Below are 27,069 nucleotides of genomic sequence, written 5' to 3' on the forward strand. Positions count from 1 at the left end.
TATCATCTGTCTCTCGCGGTGCTGCCCTCCGCCCATCCTCGCCGGACGATGATTCTCTGGTTCTGGCCGCACTGTCCATGAGCCGCGAGTCTCATGGATGGCTCCTTCTCCTGCAGGTACATACTCTGCAAACGTCCCGCCCTCCTGCGCGATCAAGGCCAACTCTGGCAGCAGCATGGCCTTCGCGGATTGGCCATGCCCTCCAACATCGATACCTCCTCATGATTGTACATATGTGGCGGGACTGCCTGCACCTCAATCAGGCGTTGCCGGCACTCCTCAGGAGACGGCGGTTTGCGAGGGCCACCCGCGTTACCGGCACGGCGGTCATTCCCTTCGATTCGAACGCCGGTTTGATGAAGGACGACGCCGGGCTGCAGTACGAATGATGGCGGGCTTGAAACGACAGCCAATCCATCCCCTTCTGCCCCATCACAAAAATCACAAACACCTTGCAAGCAGGCCGAGCTTTCTCTATCACTTGCGGGTGCTTCCTCCGCCCCCGCAATCCTAGCCGCATCGGATGCGCATCCATTGGTGCTATTCACCGACTGATACTTGGCAGGCTGAAAACTTTCTGCCAGGCTGTTGGCAGCCCCGTCTCATCCTCCCCAGTCATGTTATGCAGCCGAGCACGTCAACCTACCCCATCAGGCCATCCGGATCCTGCGACATCGTCGATCCGAGGTATCCCAGAGAAGACATGGACTTCCTGGACCAGGTAAAGAGCACCCTGTTTCCTCATTCACTCAGCTTCGTCATCTGTGACTTGGTGTACAAAAGCTCGACTGGCGTGCAGTTCTATGCCTGCGATGCTGGTGTCCCGTTGCACGGGACAAAGCCCAACGATGCGACCTTTAAGATCGTGCCGTTAGTCTGCAGAATCTAAGTGGGGCATCACAGTGTGCAACAAAAGTGAGTTTCTCCCTTCCTGATAGGAATTGCCGCTGCAAAGCGTTGGGACTCGGAAAAGCGTCGAGGACGCTGAACGTTCATGCATCCTTGCCCCAATCAGGTGCACTTAGCAGCTCTTGCAAAGTACCACAAGTGGGTCCTCCAGCGCTGATCGGTCAGTGTTCGCCTCTCTCTCCAGGCAGAAGATTGTTGCACGATCTCAGATGGCGACTTCCCCGAGGTAGTTCATTGGCGCTTGAGCCACCGCTTTAGATAGGGTTTTATGGACTTATTGCTCAGATTGGGCAGACGATTGTTTGCAGTGGTTGTGCCCTGAACGAGATCCGGCAAGTGTAGGCATCTTCGAGAATTGCTAAGTGGTAGGTATCAATTTGCGGCACACCTCACCCTCGGAGTCCCCAACTGCCGCATTTTTAAGCTTGCGAGTTTGCTACAGTATTTCCCCTTTTTCTGATCTAAATAGTCACTACAGCTTGGAGAACCTGCTGACACTGTACTATAGCAGCATATGTCGCAAATCAAGGTCTTTTTCTTTCGCGGAGAACATCCACTCAGCCTACAACAAAGACTTAGGACGTCATGCACCGTTACATTTTGCGAAGTTTGTTGCTTCGTTGTTCGTCCCAGCATGTCAACGCCCTCCTCCATGGTGATCCTGTCATTTGACAGCAAGGTGTTCCCAGCTCTAGCGATGCCGTGATGGGGATAGAAATTACCATCAGCATTTGTGCGATATCAAGCGAGCTGCGTGCAGCGCGCATGGACGAAAACTGCTTTGCCTTATCGCTCATTTCACATGAACGCGATTTTGTTGCGGCAGAGAGACGTTTGAAAATTCACTTCGAAGTCGCATGGTTGAGGAATACTGAAACGCCCTTAAAAGAACTCTCCTACGGAAAGCCAGGTCAATTCTTCACTGGCTTCGCTTGGGAGTTCATTTCCGCAGGAATTCCATGGAGGAGGCGACATCTCCTCTGCGGAGTCTCGAATTTTCCAAATTTAGAATAGTGCTTATGTACCAGTCACGTGAGTAGCTCTCGCCCAACACCAACATCCCCGCTGGTCAGTTTCTTTATTTATGTAGCTACAGACCGAACATATCCATCCCGATGCCGTCGCAATCCCTTCAGTTCAGCACATGTGAAGAATCATTTGAGATTCAAAGTTAGGGTTGAGATTTGCATCCTGCCGTCTGTTGGTACGTACCGACAGCAGGTTCAAATATTATTTTCTGCCTAGCGCATCATGACACAGAGGTAGGCGCCAGCATGCTTTCCAAAGCATTGACTGTCGGGTCGACCGGCATTTTTCATCATTCCAAAAGACGGGGCCTTGGGATCTCTGTGTTTTTCTTTGGTCTAGAGGCGTGAATCGTCCTGGAAATTGCCATCAGAAGAATGGTATCCTCAAGGCATCTTCTTAGCCTTGGAAACCCCTCTCCTCACCAAATGGCAATTATCAACAGCTTCACGCCTTCATCATTTTCAATAGTCATCTTCGTACGAAGTCGTTCTCCGAACTATTTCCTATCGCCTAACCGTATTAGGAAAGATCAACTTTTCCTGATTCCCACAAGTTTGATGCGCTACCCGACATCTCTAGCACTAGTGTTGATAACCTCTATCAGCTTCTCAAATACAACAGGAAACTCCGAGTGACCTCCGCAGAAGGTACGTTACTGCTTGGAGCATTGGCCACAGGTGGAAAATATAAAGCTCTGTTCTCTGCAACAATGAATACAGTAGAATCGTCAAGCAGAGCAAGAACTTCCGACCCTTCTTTAAGGACCCGATTGAGAAGCCCCTTTCTTTCTTTGCTGAGTAGTTTAAGAACTTATTTGTCTCCTTTCGAAAGCACTGATCTCACGTATCATGGCTGAAACTCCATACCCTCTAACGCTCGATGATGCCGCGTCCGACCACACTAGAGTTGAATACGAACCCCGTTTCCAGTCTATCATTAACCCAACCTTCGATGGGGCAGATGTGGTCAACCTCCCGTCTCGAACACTCAGCCGCGACGCGAATTTGGAAGAATACACGGAAGAGACTATCGATGGTCAGATACTGCGAGAAATCAAGTCGAATGCTACTGGGCACATTGAACGATACGAACTAGTCACCTGGAAGGTGAACGACCCTGAGAATCCTAAAAACTGGTCGAAGTCATATAAATGGTGGTGCACAATGTGTGTTGCATTCACATGCTTTGTTGTAGCGTTTAATTCCGCTGTCATCACTGCAGACCTAGAGGGTGTTGCGGAGGAGTTCCATGTCAGTTTTGAGGTTGCACTTCTTACGATTACCGTCTTTGTGGTAGGGTTTGGTGTAGGACCAATGGCCTTCGCACCAATGTCAGAGATTGTTGGTAGGAGGCCGATCTACGCCTCTACCTTACTGATTGCAGTCATTTTTACCGTACCAGGCGCAGTGGCAAAGAACATTGCAACACTTCTTGTGACTCGAGCCATTGCGGGTATTGCTTTCTCGGCTCCAATGACCCTAGTTGGAGGGACTCTGGCCGACCTGTGGCGAAATGAGGAGCGAGGGGTACCGATGGCGGCGTTCAGTGCTGCACCATTCATTGGACCAGCTGGTAAGTTTGGCATTCTCGTGGACCTTACAGTTTGCTGACATGACAAACAGTGGGACCTCTTGTAGGAGGCTTTCTGAGCGATGCCGCGGGCTGGCGGTGGCTGTATTGGATTCAACTAATACTAGGCTGCGTTGCATGGGTTGCCATATCATTCACCGTCCCAGAGACATACACCCCTAAACTGCTTACTCGACGTGCGGAAAAACTTCGGAAGTCGACCGGCGATAGCAAGTTTGTGACTGAGGAGGATCTGGACATGCGACCTTTGAGTCAGAGATTGCGCCTGTTTCTATTTCGACCATTTCAACTTCTCTTTCGTGAACCAATCGTTTTCTTCATTTCGGTATACATGTCTGTCCTGTATGGCTTACTCTATATGTTCTTTGTCGCGTAAGTCTCCCAGCCTCTCCTAGCCTCTCTTACTGCTCAGAGAGCTTGCATCTAATTTTCTCTAGGTATCCTATCGTTTATCAGCAAGGAAAAGGTTACAGCGCGGGTACTACGGGTCTGATGTTCATACCGATTGCCGTGGGTGTACTCCTAAGCGCAGCTTGTGCGCCCCTTGTCAACAAACACTACCTGTCATTAGTTAAGAAGCACAACGGTAAGCCTCCAGCAGAAGCTCGTCTAATTCCAATGATGATATCATGCTGGTTTATCCCTATTGGACTCTTCATATTTGCCTGGACTTCATATCCGCGTCTCTCATGGGTTGGTCCAGCCCTTGGTGGTTTCCCTGTTGGCTTCGGGTTTATTTTTTTATACAACTCAGCGAACAATTACCTAGTAGACTCGTACCAACACCAAGCCGCTTCTGCTTTGGCTGCAAAAACATTTCTGAGAAGTTTCTACGGAGCAGGTGTGGTTCTCTTCACAAATCAAATGTAAGTTTGGAAATAAGGTCAGAATTCTTTGTGGTTTCGAGCACTGAGAATGTAAACAGGTACGATCGCCTCGGCTACCAATGGGCGAGCTCACTCCTCGGCTTCATTGGCCTAGCCTGTTGTGCCATCCCGTATATTTTCTACTTCAAGGGCGCAGCTATCCGCAAGCACTCTCGATTTGCGTACAGTCCAGACGTAGAGAACCAAGGAAATATTGAGAAATCATCCCCCTGATTGTCCGACGCCGGACATCGCTTCCTGTGCATGCAGGTCCTGTAAAACACGATTTTATGCCAAGAGACCTCGCCCACCCACCCTTTCCAGTAAGGGTTCCCTGTTTGAGGCCAACGCTAGATTCCAAGGGATCCTTATCCGATCGCCGTGTCCGCGGTTCACGCATCGATCCCATCGGCGAAGGCACCATAGCAGAAAATTACATACTCAGTAAGCACGGGCAAAGTAGGATAGCCGTCTCGAAGAAGATTATAGTCTTCTTCCATCACCATCATGCTACGGTGTGTTATAAGTGTAGTGGGGTTTGGTGCCAGGGTATGCATGGGGTTACTTTCAGGTGTTCTGGACAGCATTCATGGGATCTGAAGTGGCATGATCAAGAATTTCTATTTTGACGGAATGGTGCAAATACAGCTGCCAGGTTTATTATATTTCCTTATATGGCCATGGGTGCCTATAAATTTAGTGCAGCCTTTGCACCGACGGAGTAGCAAATGGAAGTCATTACTTTGTTTCAAAGAGCATCTCTCTCATAAACACCTGGCAAAGTTCAGAGCATGGATTCGATGCGACACCCCACAAAGGGCACTCAATGAGGACTCGTCCTGGTCATTCGGCTTCCCAAGTCCATCCAGACCTGCATCAAGGACAATCCCTGAGACAAGCCTATGCAGACATCGTGACAAAATGAGATTTTTAGTTCCGTATGATTCTGCACAGTTAAGTCCGGCATAGCCGATGATATGAGTGTATGTGCAGAGGCCTGCCGCATTGCGTTTTCCATCTCATTATTCGCAACTGGCTAATCTGAAAGTGGGGAGGTACGTATTTCGAGATCGGCAACCCTGAGTAATCCCCGGACGCAGATCAGACATCTCTCGAAGGTGGTGATTAGCAAGAAGCACGTGATAGATTAGTCACTCTTACAGCCAATCGTTGCGAGTCTGCCCTGCTTCTCCGCCATGGACCATTGACCCAAGCTCCAAAGTGCCTAGCGAGTGGGGCTCAGTCTTCAAGTGTCTCCAATCGAGTTGAATCTGCCATCATTGCCGCCACGACAGCTTCAATCTGCTCTGCTGATACTCACGCCATGGATACCGACAGAACCCAGGGCCAGCAACAATCGTCCACGACTGACAGCTTCCCTCAAGACACTCCACCAAGGTCTGACATCGACGAGATTCTGCGGCGGAAGCGCAAAGCGAGGGAGTACAAGGTATGTGTAGTCAGCTTGCGGCATTTGAGGAGGCAGTGTTTGAGCTTTCAAGCCTCAGGAGACAAGCTGCAGGCGAAAACTATGTCGCAGACTTCCACGCTGACCTTATTAATGTAAACAGGCCTGCTATCCCTGTCGACAGCGCAAAGTAAAATGCGATCAATCAGTGCCATGCAAGACATGCGTCGTCCGAGAACATCCAGAGCTCTGTTCCTACCACCCTCCGACTGAAACGCACCCGCCGGCCAAACGAATGAGCCTCCACGGCGTGGGACACAACGGGAACGACTTCTCAAATGGCATGGTTCATATCCATGGGGGGACTGTTACGCTCCCACGGGAGGTGGGCATGTCGGGAGCGTGGACAATTTCATGCGGAACTGACGCTTACAGGACTGGGAACGCATTTGCGCTAAACTGCAGACCGCAGAAAAGTCGCTGGCAGAGCTGAAGAACTCCATTAGCAGTGTGTCGGAGGTTGCGCCAAATAATGCACCCTCGAATGGGTATTCGCCCGGAACTACTGGGAATACCCCTCTGGCAGCGCCTGCCCCGATTGACAACGAGACGACTCACCTCCGAACACAGGGAATACATACAAGAAACGACCTTACAGGCCAAACCATTCATATCGGACCGAGCTCTGTTCCAGCTCTCGTTATGGCCTTGGGACGCGGCGAGACCCAGTGGCCAGGTGTGCAAGACCTGCTGGGCAGAAAAAGCATGCTTCCAATTTTTGGGCTAGATAATGAGAGTGCGACCTACCCGTTCGTTGACCTTTGGGGGCTTCCACATGGATCCATTTCCCGTGCCAATGAGCTATCAAACGCCTTACCCAGTGACTCGGAATGTCTGAATTTTTTTCGCTGCTACCGAGAAACTGCGCACGTCGTGTATCCTGCCGTTGGGGACATCGAAGGCTTCGAATCTGATCTATTGTTATTTCTCATCAATCGAGCAAGCTTCCAGGGCAGTAGTGGAGTCACCGAGGAGCAAATTTTTGGCAAAAATTTCCATTGGATTGGCCTACTATTCGCAATTCTTGCGTCCGGATGCCAGTGCTCCACATTAGCCAGGAAAGAACGCGAGTTGACCTCACAGGTCTACGTCTGTTGCAGTTTCGAATGCCTCCGATTTACCAATTTCCTGTCCCATGCGACTTTGGAGAGCATCCAAATACTTCTTATTCTTGGAAACGTTATTTCCAATAATATGAATGCTGGAGTAGCCTGGAGTCTGATGGGATTAACAGTCCGTCTTTCTCAGACCCTAGGCCTCCATAGAGTATGTCCTCCATCCACACCTTTACAATTGAAACTATCACGTTCAAAGGTGTGGTGGGCCCTATTATGGCAAGATTCGTTGTTGTCTATATCGTACGACAGAGCTTCGTCTACCACGACAATAGACCACACGGTTCCCCTGAGTCAGCATACCACGCCAGGCACGAGATCCTATGTTGAAAGCATGTACCGACTCTGCAAAGTTGGGCTTGACATTGTTCGCGAGCGCCAGCGACCGCAAAATTCCCACGATGCCCTGATGCGAATTACCGAACATCGAAACGAGCTGCAAGAAATCATGGTCGACGCAGCGGACTATCTAAAGGACTCCAGGCGGTGTCGATCTATGCGGGACCAGCTTGAACACTGGGCTCTCTATCTACATATTTCGTATATCACTTCTGAGCTCTGTCGACCTGCCATCAGCCCCAGCACTGCCAGTTTTGATTTGTCGAAGACCCTCAGGAAAACCTGTGTAGACAGTCTAACGAATACTGTTGAGGCCTTTCTCGGACTGCAAAATATGACCCCCTTCGCTACTCGATCATGGGCTTCGGTGCACCGGTCACTAAGCTCCGCTCTCTTGCTTGGCATCCTCGGAGAGCCCTCAAGAAACGAACGAGCGCGCTCCCTCCTGACAAATTTGATCACGGTGCTTTCAGATATTACCTCCAATGTGGATCCTGCGGAACTTTCCGCACCAATCACCCGTTCTGTTGCCGCTCTTCAACGATTGCTTAGCCTTCAGGATTCAAGATCAAATACTCGTAAGACAAGTGACTCGAGCTCACAGGCGTCCCCGACGCTAGGGATTTTCACTGCAGACGATCTCAATGGGGCTTTCAATTTTGATGACCCATCAATCTCGCAATCACCACTTCTTGGCTTAGACTTGGAGAACTCTCCTTATGCCTTGATGGAGTCAATTGTTTGGGGTTCGAGAAAGACCCCCTGAATTTGACGTTGGAGATCGTCGAATAACTCGACGTTCGTTCGCGGAAGCAGACCAAACACTCCCTGACACGCCCGCGTGTCGTATTTGAACCAACAATGGACCGAGAGCTCTTACCATGGCAACCATAGTGGCGATAGAAGCGGGCGAAGCCGTGGAGCTCATGTATCTGTCGTGCAGATTTCAGAACGGAACTTCCACATGGCGGTTGTAAGATATGACGTCTGATAGTTATGAACGAGACGGAAACACGATCGGGTTGGGTGTAAAGTAGACATAGTCGTTCGGCCAAGATACCCGGAGTACGGTAATTAGGATGATGATCATTTTGAGGCTGTTTTGAGGTTTACGCCTACAGTTTACTGCTCAGTTTGATTGTTGCCTTTTTCTTTCTACGCGTATTTGTATGTGGAAGCACGGTTCTCCCGAGTTTCCACACCTCTATGAATTTCCTAACGCGAATATTTACGCGGGTATCTTTGAGTAACGGTCAAGGTTCGCCCCCTTGACGGCAGGTCTTTGTCACGTTCGCGACCAACTTTCACTCTGCCGCTCCGCGAGTTGCCTTTACGATTTCGCCACCAGCACAACAACCTGAACTCCTCACCTCTATGCTCCAGGACTCATGCCATCCATAGCTGCGCGCTCCCCAAACAACACTAGCGCCCCCTTTTGCGGAGGTTTCCCACCACATCCGCTGCCGATCAGATTTCCCTAAGCCTTTCTGATATTCACGATTTCTTCCTCTAATTTCCTCGCTTTCCTTGCCAAATTTCCAGTGTACCACTCTCCCATCACCACCAAAATGGAAGAGCTAGTGGACCTACTCCCAATGGGAGAGGCCCTCGCAAAAATTGAAGCAGAGCCCATCTACCGCGAAGCGAAACAACAATTCGAGGCTCTCCAGCGCTGTATCCGCAATGCCCATCGTGCGGATTCTGTCACTGCCCCGGATTTCGTTCTAACTTTGACGGTTCGCCTTTCAGATCTCGCAGTCAAGAGCCCAGCCACTGAAATGCCTTTCATATCGCCCAAGGGCTCTCACATCGCCGCATCCTACAAGCAAATCAATCTTTCACAATATTACCGCGACCTCTTCGACAACGCGACCAAAGCATTAGATCCGTGGCAGAAATTGCAGCTGTTGACCATATGCTTCGCATACAAGACGAAAGAGCGAATCCTGTATTTCTTAGATCTATTGGAGAGCAAGGCTTTCCGTTGGATTACAACTTTCAAGCACATCATCCATGACCGAGCCAAAGACACCGCGTTCGAATCTTCTAGGCCTAAACAACACGATATCAATACACTGCCAGATGTAAACCCGAACAGTCCTTACAGCCTTCGCTCGAAGAACCTCGCCGTTAAAGCCACGCCTGCCAAGCAGCCCACGTCGTATTTCATCCTCCCAACACTCCCCCTCGCCTTCCCAACCCACTTCTTCACTGCTTTTGTCTCACATGCTCCGCTCTCCGCACTCACACTCCCGAGCATACTGTCATGTCCTGCGGCCACGCAACTCGCCCTCTCAGACCCTTTACGCGAGCTCCTGCAATCCTTCCAACCGAATTTCTGGAAGCCGGCAACGCAGGTCCAAAAGAAGTCTTGGGCAGCGTTCTTTGTTCACCTGCAACATAGTAGGAAGGAGACGCTGTGTTTAAGCAATGGTGGCGACTTCCAAGTCGATAACGGAGAAGTCGGATACAGCAAAATTGATCTAGAGATGTGGCTTGCTGGTTGGAAAGCAGAGAGACAGACCTCTTTTGGTGGGGGTGATGATGTGTTGGTGGAGAAAAGGGCCCCGGTCAAGCAGGCTGCTGTTGTGAAGAATGCTGCTGGGAGCAAGAGGAAAGTGGAATGGAAAGAGTTCAACAATGGTGATGGTGGCCAGGCAGCTGAGAGTGAGAAGATTGTCGCCCTCAATACGTTGGAGTTAGAGAAGGTTGGGGAGTTGCCAATTCGAATGAAGAAAAGGAAGAAGAGGAAGAATTAGTAAATTGGCACGTGGGCAAGTTTAGCAGGGAATTTTGTTTCATTGGATGAGGGTGTGAGGTATTAGGTAATCTTGACCTCGTAACTCGATTTCCCTGGCATCAGTTTTCGGTTTTATGTCAGGGCAAATCGCACTCCTTAGGCCACTAGAATAGGAGGGGTGTATTGTTAGATTTATGGCAGATGCTCAGATCCCCAACGTCCGCTGATTAAAATGATGATGAATTGGAAAACAATGCAACTGTGACATTTTTAAAAGCATGCACAAACATCTACCCAGTGCTTGAAATATGAACAAGAAATTATCATGCCTACTCCCAGTCCATTCTCTCAGGCCCTCCCCACTCACTCAACTCATCCATATCCTACTGCTTGCTATCCAACTCATCATCTAAACTCCTATACTCAACACCCGAGAGTTCATATCCCGTTTAATATTCTTTATAGGTCGGCTCCTCGGTCAATTAAGGAGCAACTACCTCTTTCAGCTCCATCATAGCAGGCACTGCAGCTTAAGCAACAGTATTGCGCGGCACTACATCTTTAGCTGCACCAGCCATCGCTGCCGAGAAAGCTAGGTACCAGGTCCGACTTGCCCCACCATCCAAGACGCCTAGATCAAAGTTCGGATTTGAAAAGAAATTATACGCCGTAGTAGGATCAAACAGGGCTAGGTTGGCGTACAAAATGCCTTTCCAGCCACCTGTGACATTGTCTGCCCGTCCGTTGCTGAAATATACGTCCCATTCTTCCTTGACGAAAGAGGCCGGGCGAGTGTAGGCGCTGGAAGGGTTTAACGGGATCATGTGGATGCCTTGGATGTACTCTGGGTTCGCGCCAAAATATGTCGTATGGTCGACTTTATTCTCAAACAAAATCCCCGTTACTTTGTTAGGGATGAATTGTGAAGGCTGGACTTTATTGTCACTGCTTAGCAAGAAGTAATTTCGGAGAGAACGCGCTTGCACTGCGAGCTGCAGACTTCCACGGGCTTCGAGATTCGCATCTCCCGAGATCTTTCCCCACATCTTGAGTGCGTAGGTTGCGAACGTGTCTTCGGAGGTGGATTCCTGATCCTTCCCGTCTCCCGATTCGAAAAGCCCTTTGGCCCAGGAATGGCCGTGGACCCAATCAAACGAGCGTTGGAAGGGGAAATAAGGATCTGAAGTGCTAGGGTTCGCGTAGTCTCGGACAAGCATGTTGACCCAGGCTTTATTCGTGCCTTCTCCCAACCAATTAGGATCCAAGTAGCCAATAACAGCCGCAGTCCAGACAAAGTAGCCGTAGTGGAAGTGGTGGTCGTTGTAATATGCATTTCCAAAGTCCAGACCGGAGTCGCCGTTTTTATATGTGCCGGAGGAGACTACACCTTTCCATTGGGAGTCATAGACAAGAGGCAGAGGTTGCGTGTTGTTGACAAAGACGTTGAAGGCGTCTTTTAGTTTGATCAGGCCAGCGGCGGCGAGGTTAGAGTTCTTGGTCATTGTTTGAAGTGTATATACTATGCCCGCGAATTTTGCCAGAGCTTTACCACTATAATACATACTGTCGAGGCGTGTTTGACTGTTGATGTCTTCGTTTAGCTCGAGAGCTCCGGCGCTGTTCACAGCCGCAATAGCGGCGGAATTAAGGACGTTATTTTCCGAGCCACCATTCCCGCCGTTGCTGGCTGGTATCCAAGGGGCAAAACCAACAGTTGAAGGTAGGTTGGGTTCGACCATGGTCATTTTGTTAGCGGCAATGGCCCGCGCATAGCCCTTGGTAGTTGTAACCAGAGAGATGTCAGTTAGAGCCGCTGCAGTATTAGAATCGAACGATTCTACTTGATGCGGCAAGGCAAACATGAGCAGCGTCTGATTTGCGATCCCATCTTTGCCCCAAGCAATGGTGTAGCTTCCCGAACTGCCATCTACTGATCCGGAAATGGTGGCATTAGTAGCGAAGGCGCCGGCGGATGAATCGAAGACTTTCTCACCGGTGGTGTTGGCAGGGTTCTTCGCGACCTGGATTATTCCGATGAAATCTGCGGGACCAACGATGGTAGCACTGTCCTTTAGTGTGAAGGGAGGGGCACCAAGACTAGCGACGGGTGTAGCGTATAATAGCCACTCTGAGCTATCCTCTAGCTGGATTTGGTACTTGTATGTGACACCATTAAGCTGGCCCACGTATTTCAGAGTCCGGAAGAAAGTACCACTACTTAACAACGGTTTCGCCTTGTTATAAAGTGCTGTAACAAATCCCATGCCTTGAACGCAAGGAATCGAGATAAGAGGTGTAGCATCTGCAGAAGGGGCCAAATTGGCATAAACTGAAAACGCAGTCAAGGACTCCGTGGATAGAGTCGTTGATTTGCTAAGCTCTTCTGCAGAGAAGACGATGTGTTGCAAGCCAATCGGTCCGATGAAGTAGCGGGGCGGGGTGCCACTATCCCAAGCAAATTGACTTCGTTCGACGTGGGTAACGGCCATTCCATATGTATTTCCATGTCCTTTGGCCCATGCCAGGGAATATGGATGTGTCCAGACTGAGTTTGTCTGGCTTCCTAAGAAAAAGTTTGCGTAGAATTTGTTCGTCTCGATCGGTCCGCCTTTATCTAAGATACCCAGCTTCTTCACCGGGTGGTCGTCGCGGGTAGATATTTGTTGCGGAGGAGCATCACTGGCCATGGGAACGAAGATATTGGAGGCGGCTGCCCCTGCTGGGGATGTTGTTCCGGGCGCAAGTGTTGTACCAATGGGTGCGAGGGAACCAAGCGGCGTGGATACTGGGGCGGTAGGAAGAGGATTAGCAGAATTACCGCCAGATGGAAGACCAGTCAGAATGGACTGTGTAGTTAATCAGCAGTTGCTTCTCGAGGTTAGGTGAAAGATTACGCACTCCAGAGAGCGATGGTGACAGAGTAGCCGTTGCAGTCTGCAAAGACGAAAGCGGTGCCGAACTGTAGCTGGTCGTCACATCTAGACCTGAAGAGATCGTAATAGCTCGTCCACCAAAAGGATCAGGTTCACGCTTCTGTTCGCGAGCAGGAAGACCAGAAATAAGCGTAGCATGAAATACACTCAACAGGAATGCTAGCTTAGCCATTTCGGAAAGGGGGTTTTAAAGGAGTGCTAAGTAAGAAAATGATTGTATCAAACAAGAGGACGAAAAGAGCGCACGAAGAAAAATGAGAGCCGTGTTTAGGGCTGTGGAGAAAAGAATGCACAAGTGCCTTTGAAGAATGAAGAACAACCACGATGAAGAATACCATACTGCACCCCAGGAGTCTTATTATACTCAACATGAAATGAAGTAGAAACCCGACAATGAGGCGTTTCATGTGACAAGGTGGAATGAACAGATTTTTAGGATGATCAAATCAGAGACAGGAAGGAAGGATGGTCATTGTGGAGGCGCGGGAGGACCCTCTGCAACGGAGACTTTACCCGAAGAAGGTTACTGATCTGCAGGAACAGGTACAGGCGGTAGGACAAATGGCTACTGGGTCCCTGAATGGTGCCACAACTTTGTACCAGGATCTTGCTCATGTCAAGTATCAAGGCGTACAACATTCATATTGAACAGATCATGGACTGTGCGAGGCGTTCGAGAGATTGCCGAAGAATCATCCGCATAAAGCCACCCTCGGCTGTCTTAGATATTTGACATTGACTGTGGTCGATATATGTCTTAAACACTTACGATCAATAACAATAGTCTCAGAGAGACGTTGTACGAAACAGGCCCCAGATTCAGCCAACCGGGCTCCGCGGAGGGCCAGAATAGCGCCTTTATGGAAATAATTAGCGTGACGTCCAATTGCAACCTCACCTGGCCATTTTGTAAAGTCACACCATGCAGGCCGTCTTTTGACAAGTAGAGGATGTAGACGCTGGGGTAGACCCTAGTTGAAGGGACCCTGAACGGCAGAAGAAAGAAGGCGACGTTGTGTCCTTGTTCAGGGCGGTAATTAGATCTCCTGCTCGATGCGGAAGGAGAGCAAAATGTCACAGGACCTGAAGGATTCTCCTTCGCAACAGATACTACGATACCTAGTCCGGGAATGCTTAATAGCCTTCTCCCAACAAGTGGGAGAGTGTTCGCTGCACTCGGTTCCCGCTGTTCGTAACGATGATGTCCTAAGAGCATTGCGGCTCGTCTGAGTCTCATTCAAAGTGTCCGTACGTCAAGACTCCAATGCAGGATAGCCATGCTGAGGCCCTCGTCCGACGAAGGATATGAAGTGGTGCGCGGCAGTCTGGGGCAAAAGACACAGCCTCGTTGATTGAAAGAAAGACAAGTGAAGGGATGTTGGGATGGCGTTGTCAGCGTTTGAAGTTTGAATGAGGTCGGCGAATCCGAGTGCGTAGAAGCTTGTTTGCGCCATCCCCTGGTCTGTGTGCCGCTTTCTGAGTTATCTGGCTAATCACAACAGAGCAAATATGAAACCTTAAGCCATGTTTTATTAGAGGGGACAAGGGTTTAGGCATTAGAGCCTCGCAAACAAATCCTCCGTTTCACGACCTTCACATGTTTGAAGTACAGAAGGATGGTATGAGCAGCTTCCCGAAGTCCTGTGGACGAAGCAGCGAAGCCGCTCTCACCTCAACTACGATTATTTGCTATCAGAGGACCTCAGTGCTCATGTGCGAAATCTGTACTCTCCTGAACAAGACCTGTCTAAATTGAACACTGCTGATCAGAGCAAGATGACTGAACGCCTAAGTGGTGTTCCCAAACTGCTCCCCAGACCTGACCATTTCATCCGAAAACATGTGAGGATGATTCTGTCGATGGTCTTGCTCGGATACTCCGGGTGGTATGCATCTGCCTGGATTCCACGTCTGAGCTGGCAATTCTTGAAGTGGGTGACAACCTACTCGAGTTAATGCCACCAGCAGCTGAGTATATATGCTGAAAGCGCCTTTGCCGCCCCCGAGCCCTATAATAAAGATCAGTAGGCTGCACTAGTGTCGACGTACTGGAATAAGAAAGGGCGACAAATACTGCATGCTTCACACGAAGCCAACCAATGCAGGGTTTTGAGTTACAGATTTCATATAAGTACTGTCTCCTCAGTTCGAGCCTGGAATCTCGGAGATAAACTCAACCTAGCTCAATGCTCCGTGGTGGGCGGCAACATACAGTAGCTCTTCGGACATACCAGCATTGCACATTGCTCAGATTTCCCGACACACTAGCCCGGCGTTGGTCAACCACCCCTTCTCTAATGTACTTAGGATCTAGTCTAGGATTCTTAAGAATTGCGGGCTATTTAACGCTGTGAAGGACCCTAGGGGAGCGGTGAGGACTGCAGAGTCAAGAACCTCATTCTGTTTGTAACTTTGGATGAGTGTACCCAGTTCCTTACTATATCCCTTACCCATGACGTCCTGATCAATTTCATCCGGGATCTTGAACCAATTCCACCGGCGTGGGCAAGGGAAGCATCTCGTATCCACTAGTCGAAGGGCGTGATCTATGATCATCCATAGCATGATGTTCGAGTACACAAAGTTCTGCTTTCCCCATAAGAAAAGCTTTTAGCGATAAATTTAAGCTAGCTTTGTTATGTACGAGCCAGATAAGCTTTCTAAGCACTTACTTTATAAGCCAAGTACGGCTAGCGCTTTACTATTTATATAATAGCCGTCTATTAACATGGTCCACAAGCGAATGTTCAACACAAGCGAGTGTTCTGTCCTACTACTAAATTTAACTTTAAAGACTATTAATTTAATAACGCAAAAATATACTATATAAAATAAACTACTATAGAATTATTTAATATCCTTACATGTATAAGAGTTATGCCTAGGCTTATTACAGCGCTTGCAGTGCTGTACGCGCGCTGCGCTGCTTTTAGCAGTTAACTTCTTTTAAGGCATTTTACTACCTTCTACTATACTAGTAAGCTTCTAAGTACTTAACTTAAAGCTTTAATAACTTATTAGAGTTTCTTTTTTTTAAATTTACTTTTTTTTACACTGCTTACGCTTTATAGCTGCCTTATAGGCCCTTTCTAGAGCAGCTGCTTAATTGCGCTATAGAACAGCAACATAAGCTATCTTAGTAGCGCCCTTACTTAGCTGCTTTACTAGATTAAGCATAGCAAAAAAAAAAAAATTCTAATACTTTTAAATCTAATTATATAGTAGAGTTAACTAAGCCTTAACTTTATAAAGATTACTAAGTGTTTAAGCCTCCTAAGTAGTATTTAGTAGTAGAGTAGCTAGCTAATTAGGTAGCTATATATTAAGCTTTAAGAGCACTAGCTCTAGGTTAAATAGGACTAGTCCTATAGCTCTAAAGCCTGCGCAGATATTATCTATTATAATTAAGTAACTAAATGCTGCTTTAAAGGCTAGTAGAAAGGTTAGCTTATTAATATAGTTAATCTAGTAGCAGATTAACTAGCTAATCTTAGTACTGTACGCGCGCTTTAACAGCAAAAAGCAGCTAACATTAAGCGGCTGTAGAATATGTGACGCGTGTGCTGGCATACAGAGCGCTATAATACGCCTCTGCTTACAGAGCTTTAGGAATTTAACAGAGTAATAGCTTTTATAGCTATTAAAAATAAGCAGCTACTATAAGCCTACTAAGTAATTTTTTATATACAGATTAAAGTGCTCTAGCTATGTAATTCTATGTTTATTAGTTATTTAGCTGTTATTGCTAACACTAATAGCCTAGTCTTTTAGTATATCCTTATCCTTATACTAGGCAGATAGGTGATGCTTGCCTTTAAAGATTATGTATAAAGGTATTGCCTACCTATCTGCGTTAATGCCTGCAATAACTATCACCTATTTACAGTCGCCTAGCTGTATAGCCTTTAGCTAATTACGTCTATCTGTGCCTATAACAACTATTTAGCTTAATATAACCCCTATCTAAAAGCCTGTCTTGTTAAAATTATACATGTCCTAATCTATAATTGTAACAGCGCAGGCAAGACAATAGGTCTAAATGCGGTATAAATCCACTTAGAGGCATATAGGAGTGCGTGGGGACTTAGAGACCTAGGAATACTAATGACACCTATAGGCCTTGTACGTAGGATATTAGAAAACTACCGAGCTAGCTACAGGGGCAAGGTGCGACTAAATACATGAGGGAATAGGGGTAACAGCAAGGGTCAGGGCCAGGTCAAGGTCAGGGCTGATACGAGGGCCTTCCAGAGGTTCTAGGCGACTCAAGATAGAACAATTTATAAGGATTGTTACAACAATGCTGTACTTTAATTATGTAGCCTCTACAAGCTTAAACTACTTACTTATAATTGCTAGATCTTTACATTTTGCTTATTAGTAATTATATAGTTAGCTAAGGTAGGTTTTAACTGCTAGCGTACACGCAACAAAGTTAGATAGCTAGTTAATACTTGCTAGTAGAGCGCCGCGCTTAGTAAGAAGCTTATTAGCCATCTCTTGTACAGCACCTAGAGTAGGCGTAAATCCTTGTAAATCTAGATTAAGTATATGCTTAATAATTACCTTCTCTTCTAGCTTTGTAAGCTTCTTGTTGTTAGCTGTACAGTTGCGTCGCATAGTCATCCCTGCGCGTTGTTGGCAGAGAGCTATTTAATTAACATTGTAGAGTGCTGCAGCGCGCCTCTTAGTTAAAGACGCGTCTCTATTAAGAGCTTAAATAGCTAGGTTAATTCTAGCCTCTTTTAAAGATAATTAATTGTATAGTTGTTAATGCATCGCGGTTGGTAGTAGGTTGGCTGCGTTTTGGTGGTGGGACGGAACACTCGCTTGTGTTGAACATTCGCTTGTGGACCATGTTAACTATAGTTAACATTTAATGTTTAGTATAACTAGTATGTTAGTGCGAGAGGTATCGAGCAGGAAGCATAAGGCACAGAGAGGGAATGGAGGATAGAGGGTGTATGGCAGAGCCACAAGAGAGAGTAAACCTTAAGGTCGGAGGCAGAGGTACGGCGGCCGAGGAGCCTATATACCCCGTGCCAAGCTTAGGGTACTCTGGGGTTAGATAACTGTAGCACAACCGTGACAGTTAGAGAGGTAAGGAAACATGTGTCCAGCTTAAAAAAGCTATTTCTTATGCTTACACTTAACCACTAGACGAGCAACTGCTTCTAGCACAATACTCATGCCTGCGTAGTTGGGTGCGCCCCTGATCAATTGAATGTTTTGCGGTCGGAAAAGTGCTACAATAGACGGTGGCAGCACAGCGATTGTCTAAATATTCCCACTCATCGTCTGATTCTTTGCCGGAAGAAATGCCCCAATGGGGTCATTGGTCCACGTCGATGCTCTTTACCAATCAAAGAACACAATGACCAAATACATTCAAGGATGCTCCCCTCTTTTGATTTGCTCAAGTGATGCAGACAACTGTGGAAATTCACTGAATAGGAATTTTCATTGACTTCCTTCCAGTAGGTTCATTCAAAGCACGACTCTCAAGGTATGGTACAAAGAAGTGAGGGTACCGGCGAGGCTTATTAACAGGCCACAATTCAAGGTAGCCATCTACAAGCCTGCAAAGCTATGCGCCATGGATGACTTCTGGTGAGAAATGGCCTTTGATGGAATAGTGTCAAATTAGCTAGACTTAGGAAGGCGAATGGATTACCAGCTAGCCTTAATCTGAACACACATTTAAAACTTCACGCAACAATAGAATGATCTAGGATGGGTTGAACAATTTCGAGTGGTAAGCCTATCTGTTGCATTCTTAGTGTATGGGAGCGTTTGAGAAGGTTGCGTGGTTGATGTTTAATGCCAGGGCTAGTCATGTGCGCTTACCTCTTTACGCGTCGAAACGCGCTAAGTCGCGTGTCACCCAGCATTCACATTCACTCAGAACCTTCACCACTCTTCACCACAGGAAGCTAAATAATTATCTCAAGATGCCGCACTCAATATCTCCGGAGTCAACTCCAGCAGAGGATTCCTCCATGCCCCACGTCAACGCCCAGCCCTTAAAGTCCGAACCTTCAACTCCGTCCAAGGATATCGCAATGTCGGATGCCCTAAGTTCCCCCGAAGACTCCAAAACGAAAGTCAATCTCGAAGGTCTGTTCGACGATGAAGACTCAGATCTCGAATTCCCTTCCAGCGCATCGCAAATCAAATCCGAGGAAGAACCGTCACAGCCGGAGCCGTTGTACGACCATCTTTTCGACTTGAAGTCAAGCTCAATGCTAACACCACACAGCAGGATAACATCGAGATCGACCTTCTCCGACCCTGAAATCATGCGCGCGTTCTACCAACGCCTCTTTCCGTTCCGCTATCTCTTCCAATGGCTCAACCACAACCCCACCCCCTCCAACGATTTTGCACATCGAGAATTCGCTTTCACGCTTCCCAATGACGCGTATCTGCGGTACCAATCCTTTCCTACAGCTGATCTGCTCCGCAAGCAATGTATACAACTGCTTCCGTCTCGTTTCGAAATCGGTCCCGTGTACTCGACGAATCCCCGCGACCGAAAGACTGTGAGGAAAGCCAGCGCTTTTCGCCCGTTGACGAAGGAACTAGTGTTTGATATTGATATGACGGATTATGACGATGTGCGGACATGTTGTACTGGCGCTAGCATTTGTCATAAATGTTGGGCGTTCATCACTATGGCGATAAAAGTCGTCGACGTCGCACTACGCGATGACTTCGGCTTCAAGCACATCCTCTGGGTCTATTCCGGTCGTCGAGGGGCCCACGCCTGGGTGTGCGACAAGCGAGCCCGAGAGCTAGACGACAGCAAGCGACGTGCCATTGCTGGATATCTTGAACTCCTTAAAGGTGGAGATCAGGGCGGGAAGAAGGTTAATGTGCGACGGCCTCTGCATCCGCACCTCGATCGCAGTCTCAACATCCTGAAAGAGCATTTCCAGACAAGTATCTTGATTGAGCAAGACCCCTGGGCTGAAGAAAAATACGCACATCTACTTCAGCTCCTACCAGACCCGACACTCAGAGCTGCGCTGCAAAAGAAATGGGATTCCAGCCCTTCTCGCCCCAGCACCTCAAAATGGTCCGACATCGATAATCTCGCGAAAACTGGTGCATTGTCCAAAACGTCTAAGGAATTGCTCGAAGCAAAGCAGGACATCGTTCTCGAATACACATATCCGCGTCTTGATGCCGAGGTCTCCAAGAAATTGAACCATTTGCTGAAGTCACCATTTGTAGTCCATCCCGGGACTGGAAGAGTCTGTGTGCCGATTGATACGAGGAAAGTCGAGGAATTCGATCCGTTGAGTGTGCCAACGGTGACGCAGCTGTTGAGTGAGATTGATGAGTGGGAGGGAGAGGGCGAGCAGAAGGTGCAGGATTGGGAGAAGACGAGCTTGGTTCCCTATGTGGAGTTCTTTAGAACGTTCGTAGGCGGCTTATTGAAGGAGGAGAGGCGCGGACTGAAAAGGGAGAGAGAGGAGGGTGGAGATGAAATGGAGTTTTGATACTAGCTTCTACTGAGGTACATGGCGTTAACGGGCGGTGTCTGTGGTATCCATATCAGATTCCAGAATGGGGGTTAGGTCATCGGTTTGATTATGGAGTTCGATGATGCAGTTCATGTAATGAATGCCATGGGAGGGAGACCGGTGGACGGCTTGAATGCTTGACTTAAGCCCTGAACATTCCCTATTTTCAGACAAGAGTGGAAAGGCACTCTGAAGCTTTTACTACTTTTACATATAGAGCCATCGTTGTACAAAGGGTTTCATCCTCCCTAGTCCCAATGCTTCTTTCCCCGGCCGCCCATTATTTACCACCTTACCTCGCAGCCCGCTTCTCCTTGTCAGAAATTGTCTGTGAAATATTGAGACCCAAGCCATTTGAATCCAAGTACAGCTTGTTCTGGCTTTGCTGCAGGATTTGGGCAATTTGCCTCGCATTCTCAAACTCCCTTAGATCAACGTAGGACCTGGACTTCTTGATGGCATCACCAATAAGCTCGGCGGATCGTGCTTCACCCTGGGCGCGGACAACTGTGGCTTGCTTCTCTTGGCGCGCTTTATCGACGACAAAGGCAGCTCGTTGGGCTTCTTGCTGGGCAACCTGTTTGGCTTCGACGGCGGCGGTGAACTCAGGGGAGAAGGCGAGGTGCTGACGATGCATGTTAGTATAATTTATAAAGGGAGAGGTGGGGCCAGGGATCATACTGTCAATGACACATCATCCAACATGATATTAAACCTCGCAGCCCTCCTCACCAAGTTATCCCGCACAAGCCTACTGACGTTTTCACGCTGCGTGATCAGCTGTGAGGCATTGAATTGCGCAACCACACTCTTCAGCACCTCATTTACGATCGATGGTAGAACCCTCTCATCGTAGTCTGTGCCCAGCGTACGGTAGATCTGCGGAAGTGCATCGACTCGTGGTCGGGACAGTACACGGCAGGTGATGTTGACCATCTGCAAGTCTTTTGTGCCGGTAAGAGAAGCGACATTCCTCGGCTTTGCGCGCACGTCGTAAGTGATGGGTGTTTCGAACCAAGGGATTCGAATATGAGTTCCTTCAGCGTAGATTTCTTTTTGGACGCCGCCTACCCTAGTGTACTTGATTGCTCGATGGCCACCGTCGACTGCACCAATGGTTAGTTCGTGATTCAACGCCACTACAGGCGAGAGGTCCCGCAGAGAGGACAGTAGCAGTGTACGGACCGTTGAAGAGCGAATTACTTGCTAGCCAGATACCACCTCCCACCACAAAGAGGGCCAAACCACCGCCTATGGAACCCTTTGGTGGCCCACCTCCGGGTCTACCGAATCGCTGCGTCCGTCTCGAGAGCTCGGTCTGAAGCCGGCGCCAGGCTTCTTGAGGGTCTGGGGCAGACATTGTGGGGGTAAAGGATCGAAGACTGATACGGAGGATTGAAGGGTGGTCGTTCCAGACAGTGGGCGAATGGTGACGACGATGGAGTGGGAGCAAAAGCACGATCGGACTAAAGTTTGTGGAGCTCCGACACAGAGAGTTGGGTTAGCGCCAAGCCGAGCCTGCATTTCACCATTTCGCCGCTCTTTCAGCAAGCAAAAGGAATTGGAGATTCTCTTCACGTCATCCCGTCTGCACTCCATCTTGACATACTCTCTGCTGAACATGGACTCTTCCCGTCACGCTGTGGTCGTGTCCGCGAAACAGTCGTTGACAGAAGCTGTCTCCATTGCCGACGCACGGATCAACTGGCCAATCAATCCATAGAGTGGGCTTCAGTGAAGCAAGCTGGCCATAAGCTCTGGACAGCATCTGCATATCATTTAAATCTTCTCCCACTGACTTGAGGTCCTCTCATTATCTTTGCCTTGTCTCGCTTTTACACAATATCCAGTGCTCCTTTTAGACGGTGACTGGGATTCCTTCGACAGTGCAAGACAGCAGGCAGTCCTGTGCAGCGTTGGGTGAATAGCTTCTCTGAATTGAAGGTGAAGTGAGTTGGGCTTCTCTATGCGAGTGTAATGTCTATTAACTGCGCCATGTAGACTTCATTCGGCCATAGACTATTTCGCCCTCGACCCTTCTTAAATCCTCAAGCCCATCTAGCGTCCTCAGTGACAACACTCCTCCAGTCGCAACCCTCCGTCACCATGCGCATAACTCCACAGACCCTGCGGGCCGCCGCTTGGGCTGCCCTTGCGCTCTCTCCAGCTCAAGCTCAATACGTAATAGACAACCTCAGCTTCGGCCACAAGGAAGGACCGCTGTCTCCCACCCTTCGGGGAATCCCGCACTGGCACCACGCCGGCGAGGGATACCATCCCGAATTCCTCTCCGATCGGGTAATCCTCACCCCCCCCTATCCTGGAAACAAGCGTGGCGCTCTGTGGGCAGACGACCCTCTGAATCATGTGGACTGGACGGCTGAGCTCTCATTCCGAGTCTCAGGGATAGAGAGGGGTAGCGGCAACCTGCAGCTATGGTACACAAAAGATTCACAGAAACAAGAGCCCACAACCTCTTTGTACACGTCGCCCAAGTTCGATGGCCTGGTTATCCTGGTGGATCAGTACGAGGGACGTGGAGGATCAATTCGAGGGTTCCTGAACGATGGAACTATAGACTTTAGGAGCCATCACGACGTGGATACGCTGTCTTTTGGGCAGTGCAACTATGCGTACAGGAATTTGGGTAGATTGAGCGTGCTCAAATTGAGCCAGACAGGCGGCGTCTTTGAAGTTACCGTTGACGGACACCCATGCTTCAAGACAGATAAGGTAGGCACTCCCTGAACCGCTACCATCCGCAGAGGCTGGTAGAGTGACTGTATATTCCAGGTCAAACTTCCCACAGGCTACTACTTTGGTATCTCCGCCGCCAGTGCTGAAAATCCCGACTCCTTTGAGGCCCACAAATTTGTCGTCTCGACCACAAATGCAAACACCCGTGAGGAACCCAACTACCAGCAACACCAGCAGCAAGCCGTCCACGGCCAGCAACAACAATACGAGCAGCAGCGACATCAGCAAAACCAGCAACAACACCAGCAGCAGCAATCACAACAACAGCAACAACAGAACAAGGCCTCAGAACCCACAATAAGCGAAATCCCGCAAATGCTCTCGGACGTCCTAGCCGGCAGTATCCGCTCCCAGGCCGACCAATTCGCCGATCTCCACAACCGCATCCAAATCATCAACCATATGGTCAACTTGGTCCACGACACTGTCGAGCGTATAGAGCGCGAACAGAAGGAACACTTTGACCAGATAATGATGAGACTGACGCCCGTAGACGATAGGACGAGCGCCATGATGCGCAATGTCGAGAAGGTGGAGCGGATTAGCATGGAGGTGCAGAGGGATTTGGAAAGCAAGGATTTCAAGGACATGTTGAATGCGGTGCATAATGCTATACAGGACAGCCATAATGCGCTGAGTTCAGGGATGCCGTTGGCTATGGCTCATAGTAAGTTTGCTTCTTTGACTGCGAATATATGAGTTGGTTGCTAACTGCAAGTAGTTGTGGGAAGCCAGAGACCGAGTATAATGGCTTTCTTATTTGTCGCGGTTGCGGTTCAAATCATGATCACGGGCGCGTATATGGTTTACAAGAAGAGGAGGCATGGCGCTCCAAAGAAGTACCTATAAGAGTCATCAAAAAATCGTGGGACTGACCCCCTTTTCGTATTGATGACTTGATGTGTTTTTACAAAGAACCCTGTACAATACTCCTCGCTTCTCCTAGTACAGCAGTCTTTCTCGCCATGCTATTGGGAAAGCGTGTGGCATTTCGACGGCGTTTCTGGGTGGAACTCCTCTTTTAATTGGATCATGATGGAAAGAAATGGTTAGGACAAGCAGTGGGGAACGCGGGTGTGCAGGGAGACCCTTCGTTGCTTCTCTAGGCGAATATGCATATGCAAACGGTCTATTTCACAAACAACCCCCTTCCATTTATAGGACCAGAATCAAGCGCTGTTTGCCAAACGAACAAGTACAAAAGTATACCAGGGGTTTTATAGCATGGGCTTCAGAACATCGGCAACCTTGAAAGGCGCATCAGTCTTAGACTTCACCTCGTCTACTGTGACTCCGTCTGCAAGTTCAACCAGTGTTAGGCCGTCTGTGAAGTCAACGTCGAATACGCACTATAGTATCGGTCAGTCAATCTCTATTCAAAGTTAATCCAAAGCCCAGGTCTTCACTCACCAAATCTGTAATAATTCTACTGACACATGCCTTCCCCGTCAACGGAAACTCGCACTGTTTCAAAATCTTCGGCCTGCCCTTCTTATCAGTATGTTCCATGGTGACGACCACTTTTGTGGCCTGCGGATTTGACACCAAATCCATGGCGCCTCCAAAGCCCTTCACCTTCCCGGGCAACATCCAATTGGCGAGATCGCCGCGAGCAGAGACCTGCATGGCGCCGAGGATAGTGAGATTGATTTTTCCAGCTCGGATCATTCCAAAGGATTCTTCGGACCCAAAGCAGGATGCACCAGGGAGAAGCGTTACGGTTTCTTTGCCAGCGTTGATAAGATCGGGGTCTTCGAGCCCCTTCTGGGGGTAAGGTCCCAGCCCAAGGATGCCATTTTCAGACTGGAGTTGGACCTCTACAGAGGGGTCAACAAAAGAGGGAGCCAGCATGGGCATGCCGATTCCTAGGTTAGCGTACATTCCATTCTTGAATTCCTTCGCAGCTCGGCGAACAATGCGTTCGCGTTTTGAGGCAGTATCGCCGCTGCCGAGTGAGGTCATTGCATCTTTGGGATCTTTTGCGTTAATGATTTTTTCGATCTTCTTCTCTGCGGTGCTCTGGATCACGCGGTCGACGTAGATGCCAGGGACGTGGATGGCGCCAGGACCAATCTCGCCAATCTCGACGATGTGCTCTGCTTCTACGATTGTGACCTTTGCATTACGGGCCATGGCGCCGTTGAAGTTTTGCGCAGAGAACCGGAATTGAAGGTTCCCCAATCGATCGGCTTTGTAGGCTTTGATGAAGGCGTAGTCGCCCTTGATTGCTTCTTCCATGACGTAGGATTTCCCGTTGAAGACTTGGACGTTCCGAGGATTGCTGTATTCGGCGACTGATCCATCTTTGTTGTGACGGAGAGCGAGTTCACCGGTTTGCACGACGGTGCCCATGGCAGCTGGGGTGAAGAATGCCGGGATGCCAGCACCGCCTGCTCGACACCGCTCAGCGAGTGTGCCTTGTGGTGTGAGTTCTAATTCCAGGTCTCCGGAGAGGTACATCTGCTCGAGGATTTTGTTCTCCCCAACATACGAAGCTATCATCTTCTTAACTTGCTTACTTTCGAGCAGAAGCCCAAGACCACCGCCAACAATGCCTGCATTGTTGGATACGGCTGTGAGACCGGTTATGGAGGGGGTCGCTTGCACTTGATTGATGAGAGTGTCTGGGACGCCAGAGAGTCCAAAGCCGCCACAGAGCACGGTCGAATTGGATTTCATGTCCGAAATGGCAGCTTCGGCGGATGGATATACTTTGTTAATTTCATTACGACGGTAGGTAGTAGAAAAGGACCGGCCAAAATTGAGGTAGGTCTATGAGGTGTGAGTGAGCTCCCTAGAATATTTGAAGGGTTGAAAGTACTTTGGTGGAAGACCGCGAGAAATGTGATGCTATTCGGAGGGTTCTGGATATTGACGGCATTGTGAATGTGAGTTTATTCAGTCAATTTGTTGTTGTTCTTCTCCTTCGCAAATGTTGATAAATTGACGAATATGAGACTGAAGAGTGCAAGGAAATGCAAAAGATGGAGGGAGCAGAGAGAAAGCGAAGAGCCCCCTAAGCTTCGGCGTCATCTTGTTTATGAGCATCTTTCATCGGCTTCGTGACGCGGAACGGTTCCTTGACCCTGGTCTAACCTTGGAAGCTAGCTTACCCCACAGTAGCCGGGCCAGTCGTTGTGGTTAGACACGGAATCGGCTCGGGACCGAGCTCGGTAAGTGGAGGTACATACACCTCCAAGAGGCAAAGCCAATGACGGATGAACATCCATCCTCTCCTCTTCCCTTTTCATCTCAGCTACCCTCCATTCATACTCTTGCTACTTCACCGTCTTGTGAATTGACATATATCCGGATCTGTAAAGATTTCACGATGGATTGAAGAGAATGCCAATGCGGACACGCCGGTTAAGACTTCTTCCGACAAGAGAAGAAATCGCCGAAGCTCATCAAATCGCCGCTCTCAACAGCGAACATCGGATGAGCTTGGGATGGATAACTTGCTCTATAGGAACTCCAGAGCCACTTCCATGTTGCTTATCCTTCATTTCTACCCCATACTCGGAAACTTTTCCGTTCAAGTCCCGACTGCATCTGCCATGAACCCTCTACCATTTTTCGAGAGGTCCAGCTTCTCCTTGATCATTCAGTCTGAGCTGGCAAAGCAATAATCGACATAGTTCTGTACAACCTGTCGCGTTCCATCCGGTCCTTTCCCCCCCCCCCCCCTAATGCCCTCTAGCCCCTTACACTCTTCCCAACTTCATCCCAAATTCCAATGTGCGTCCATAAGAAAGTAGAGGATGCTCTTTGATAAAAGTTTGGAGTTGTATGGT

At 48.8% G+C, this 27,069-nt stretch overlaps 11 protein-coding genes across 11 annotated transcripts; 7 read left to right on the forward strand and 4 right to left on the reverse strand.

Annotated features, from left to right (window-relative positions):
• Positions 1-14: 14 nt before the first annotated feature.
• BDR25DRAFT_5450 (uncharacterized protein) lies at positions 15-716 on the forward strand. Its single transcript, XM_033698726.1, has one exon. It carries the CDS (start codon positions 98-100, stop codon positions 512-514), a length of 417 nt encoding a protein of 138 aa, XP_033554754.1. The 5' UTR covers positions 15-97; the 3' UTR covers positions 515-716.
• A 1,964-nt stretch (positions 717-2,680) lies between these two features.
• BDR25DRAFT_5473 (multidrug resistant protein) lies at positions 2,681-4,707 on the forward strand. The gene is made up of 4 exons (XM_033698728.1): positions 2,681-3,510; positions 3,561-3,900; positions 3,966-4,394; positions 4,454-4,707. Exons 1-4 carry the CDS (start codon positions 2,787-2,789, stop codon positions 4,626-4,628), a joined length of 1,668 nt encoding a protein of 555 aa, XP_033554755.1. The 5' UTR covers positions 2,681-2,786; the 3' UTR covers positions 4,629-4,707.
• A 1,011-nt stretch (positions 4,708-5,718) lies between these two features.
• On the forward strand, positions 5,719-8,082 carry BDR25DRAFT_207228 (uncharacterized protein; the record flags this gene model as incomplete). The annotated part of the gene is made up of 3 exons (XM_033684520.1): positions 5,719-5,844; positions 5,966-6,187; positions 6,238-8,082. 3 exons carry the CDS (start codon positions 5,719-5,721, stop codon positions 8,080-8,082), a joined length of 2,193 nt encoding a protein of 730 aa, XP_033554756.1.
• A 622-nt stretch (positions 8,083-8,704) lies between these two features.
• Positions 8,705-10,075, forward strand: BDR25DRAFT_348221 (uncharacterized protein; the record flags this gene model as incomplete). Its single annotated transcript, XM_033694380.1, has 2 exons — positions 8,705-8,759; positions 8,799-10,075. The coding sequence occupies 2 exons, from the start codon at positions 8,705-8,707 to the stop codon at positions 10,073-10,075; spliced, it is 1,332 nt and encodes a 443-aa protein (XP_033554757.1).
• A 547-nt stretch (positions 10,076-10,622) lies between these two features.
• On the reverse strand, positions 10,623-13,176 carry BDR25DRAFT_250281 (glycoside hydrolase; the record flags this gene model as incomplete). Its single annotated transcript, XM_033686055.1, has 2 exons — positions 12,955-13,176; positions 10,623-12,902 (listed from the first exon to the last, which is right to left on the reverse strand). Coding segments are annotated over exons 1-2 (2,487 nt in total), but the record flags the coding sequence as incomplete, so codon positions are not given.
• Positions 13,177-14,817: 1,641 nt separating this feature from the next.
• BDR25DRAFT_308765 (uncharacterized protein) lies at positions 14,818-15,554 on the reverse strand (the record flags this gene model as incomplete). Its single annotated transcript, XM_033691031.1, has 3 exons — positions 14,818-14,998; positions 15,221-15,299; positions 15,428-15,554. The coding sequence occupies 3 exons, from the start codon at positions 15,552-15,554 to the stop codon at positions 14,818-14,820; spliced, it is 387 nt and encodes a 128-aa protein (XP_033554759.1).
• A 2,399-nt stretch (positions 15,555-17,953) lies between these two features.
• BDR25DRAFT_348224 (uncharacterized protein) lies at positions 17,954-18,716 on the forward strand (the record flags this gene model as incomplete). The annotated part of the gene is made up of 4 exons (XM_033694381.1): positions 17,954-18,052; positions 18,168-18,409; positions 18,468-18,599; positions 18,626-18,716. 4 exons carry the CDS (start codon positions 17,954-17,956, stop codon positions 18,714-18,716), a joined length of 564 nt encoding a protein of 187 aa, XP_033554760.1.
• A 199-nt stretch (positions 18,717-18,915) lies between these two features.
• Positions 18,916-20,494, forward strand: BDR25DRAFT_338629 (prim-pol domain-containing protein; the record flags this gene model as incomplete). Its single annotated transcript, XM_033693294.1, has 2 exons — positions 18,916-19,197; positions 19,249-20,494. The coding sequence occupies exons 1-2, from the start codon at positions 18,941-18,943 to the stop codon at positions 20,492-20,494; spliced, it is 1,503 nt and encodes a 500-aa protein (XP_033554761.1). The 5' UTR covers positions 18,916-18,940.
• A 150-nt stretch (positions 20,495-20,644) lies between these two features.
• On the reverse strand, positions 20,645-21,976 carry BDR25DRAFT_250289 (uncharacterized protein). The gene is made up of 3 exons (XM_033686056.1): positions 21,704-21,976; positions 21,200-21,624; positions 20,645-21,143 (listed from the first exon to the last, which is right to left on the reverse strand). Exons 1-3 carry the CDS (start codon positions 21,876-21,878, stop codon positions 20,811-20,813), a joined length of 933 nt encoding a protein of 310 aa, XP_033554762.1. The 5' UTR covers positions 21,879-21,976; the 3' UTR covers positions 20,645-20,810.
• Positions 21,977-22,285: 309 nt separating this feature from the next.
• On the forward strand, positions 22,286-24,124 carry BDR25DRAFT_275459 (concanavalin A-like lectin/glucanase; the record flags this gene model as incomplete). The annotated part of the gene is made up of 4 exons (XM_033687496.1): positions 22,286-22,467; positions 22,520-23,251; positions 23,312-23,942; positions 23,994-24,124. The coding sequence occupies exons 2-4, from the start codon at positions 22,625-22,627 to the stop codon at positions 24,122-24,124; spliced, it is 1,389 nt and encodes a 462-aa protein (XP_033554763.1). The 5' UTR covers positions 22,286-22,467; positions 22,520-22,624.
• A 147-nt stretch (positions 24,125-24,271) lies between these two features.
• Positions 24,272-26,303, reverse strand: BDR25DRAFT_330538 (3-oxoacid CoA-transferase). Its single transcript, XM_033692537.1, has 3 exons — positions 26,097-26,303; positions 24,686-26,047; positions 24,272-24,624 (listed from the first exon to the last, which is right to left on the reverse strand). The coding sequence occupies exons 1-3, from the start codon at positions 26,154-26,156 to the stop codon at positions 24,493-24,495; spliced, it is 1,554 nt and encodes a 517-aa protein (XP_033554764.1). The 5' UTR covers positions 26,157-26,303; the 3' UTR covers positions 24,272-24,492.
• Positions 26,304-27,069: the final 766 nt, after the last annotated feature.

The sequence above is a fragment of the Lindgomyces ingoldianus genome (assembly GCF_010093535.1).
Source record: "Lindgomyces ingoldianus strain ATCC 200398 unplaced genomic scaffold BDR25scaffold_1, whole genome shotgun sequence".
Taxonomy (NCBI): Eukaryota; Fungi; Ascomycota; class Dothideomycetes; order Pleosporales; family Lindgomycetaceae; genus Lindgomyces; species Lindgomyces ingoldianus.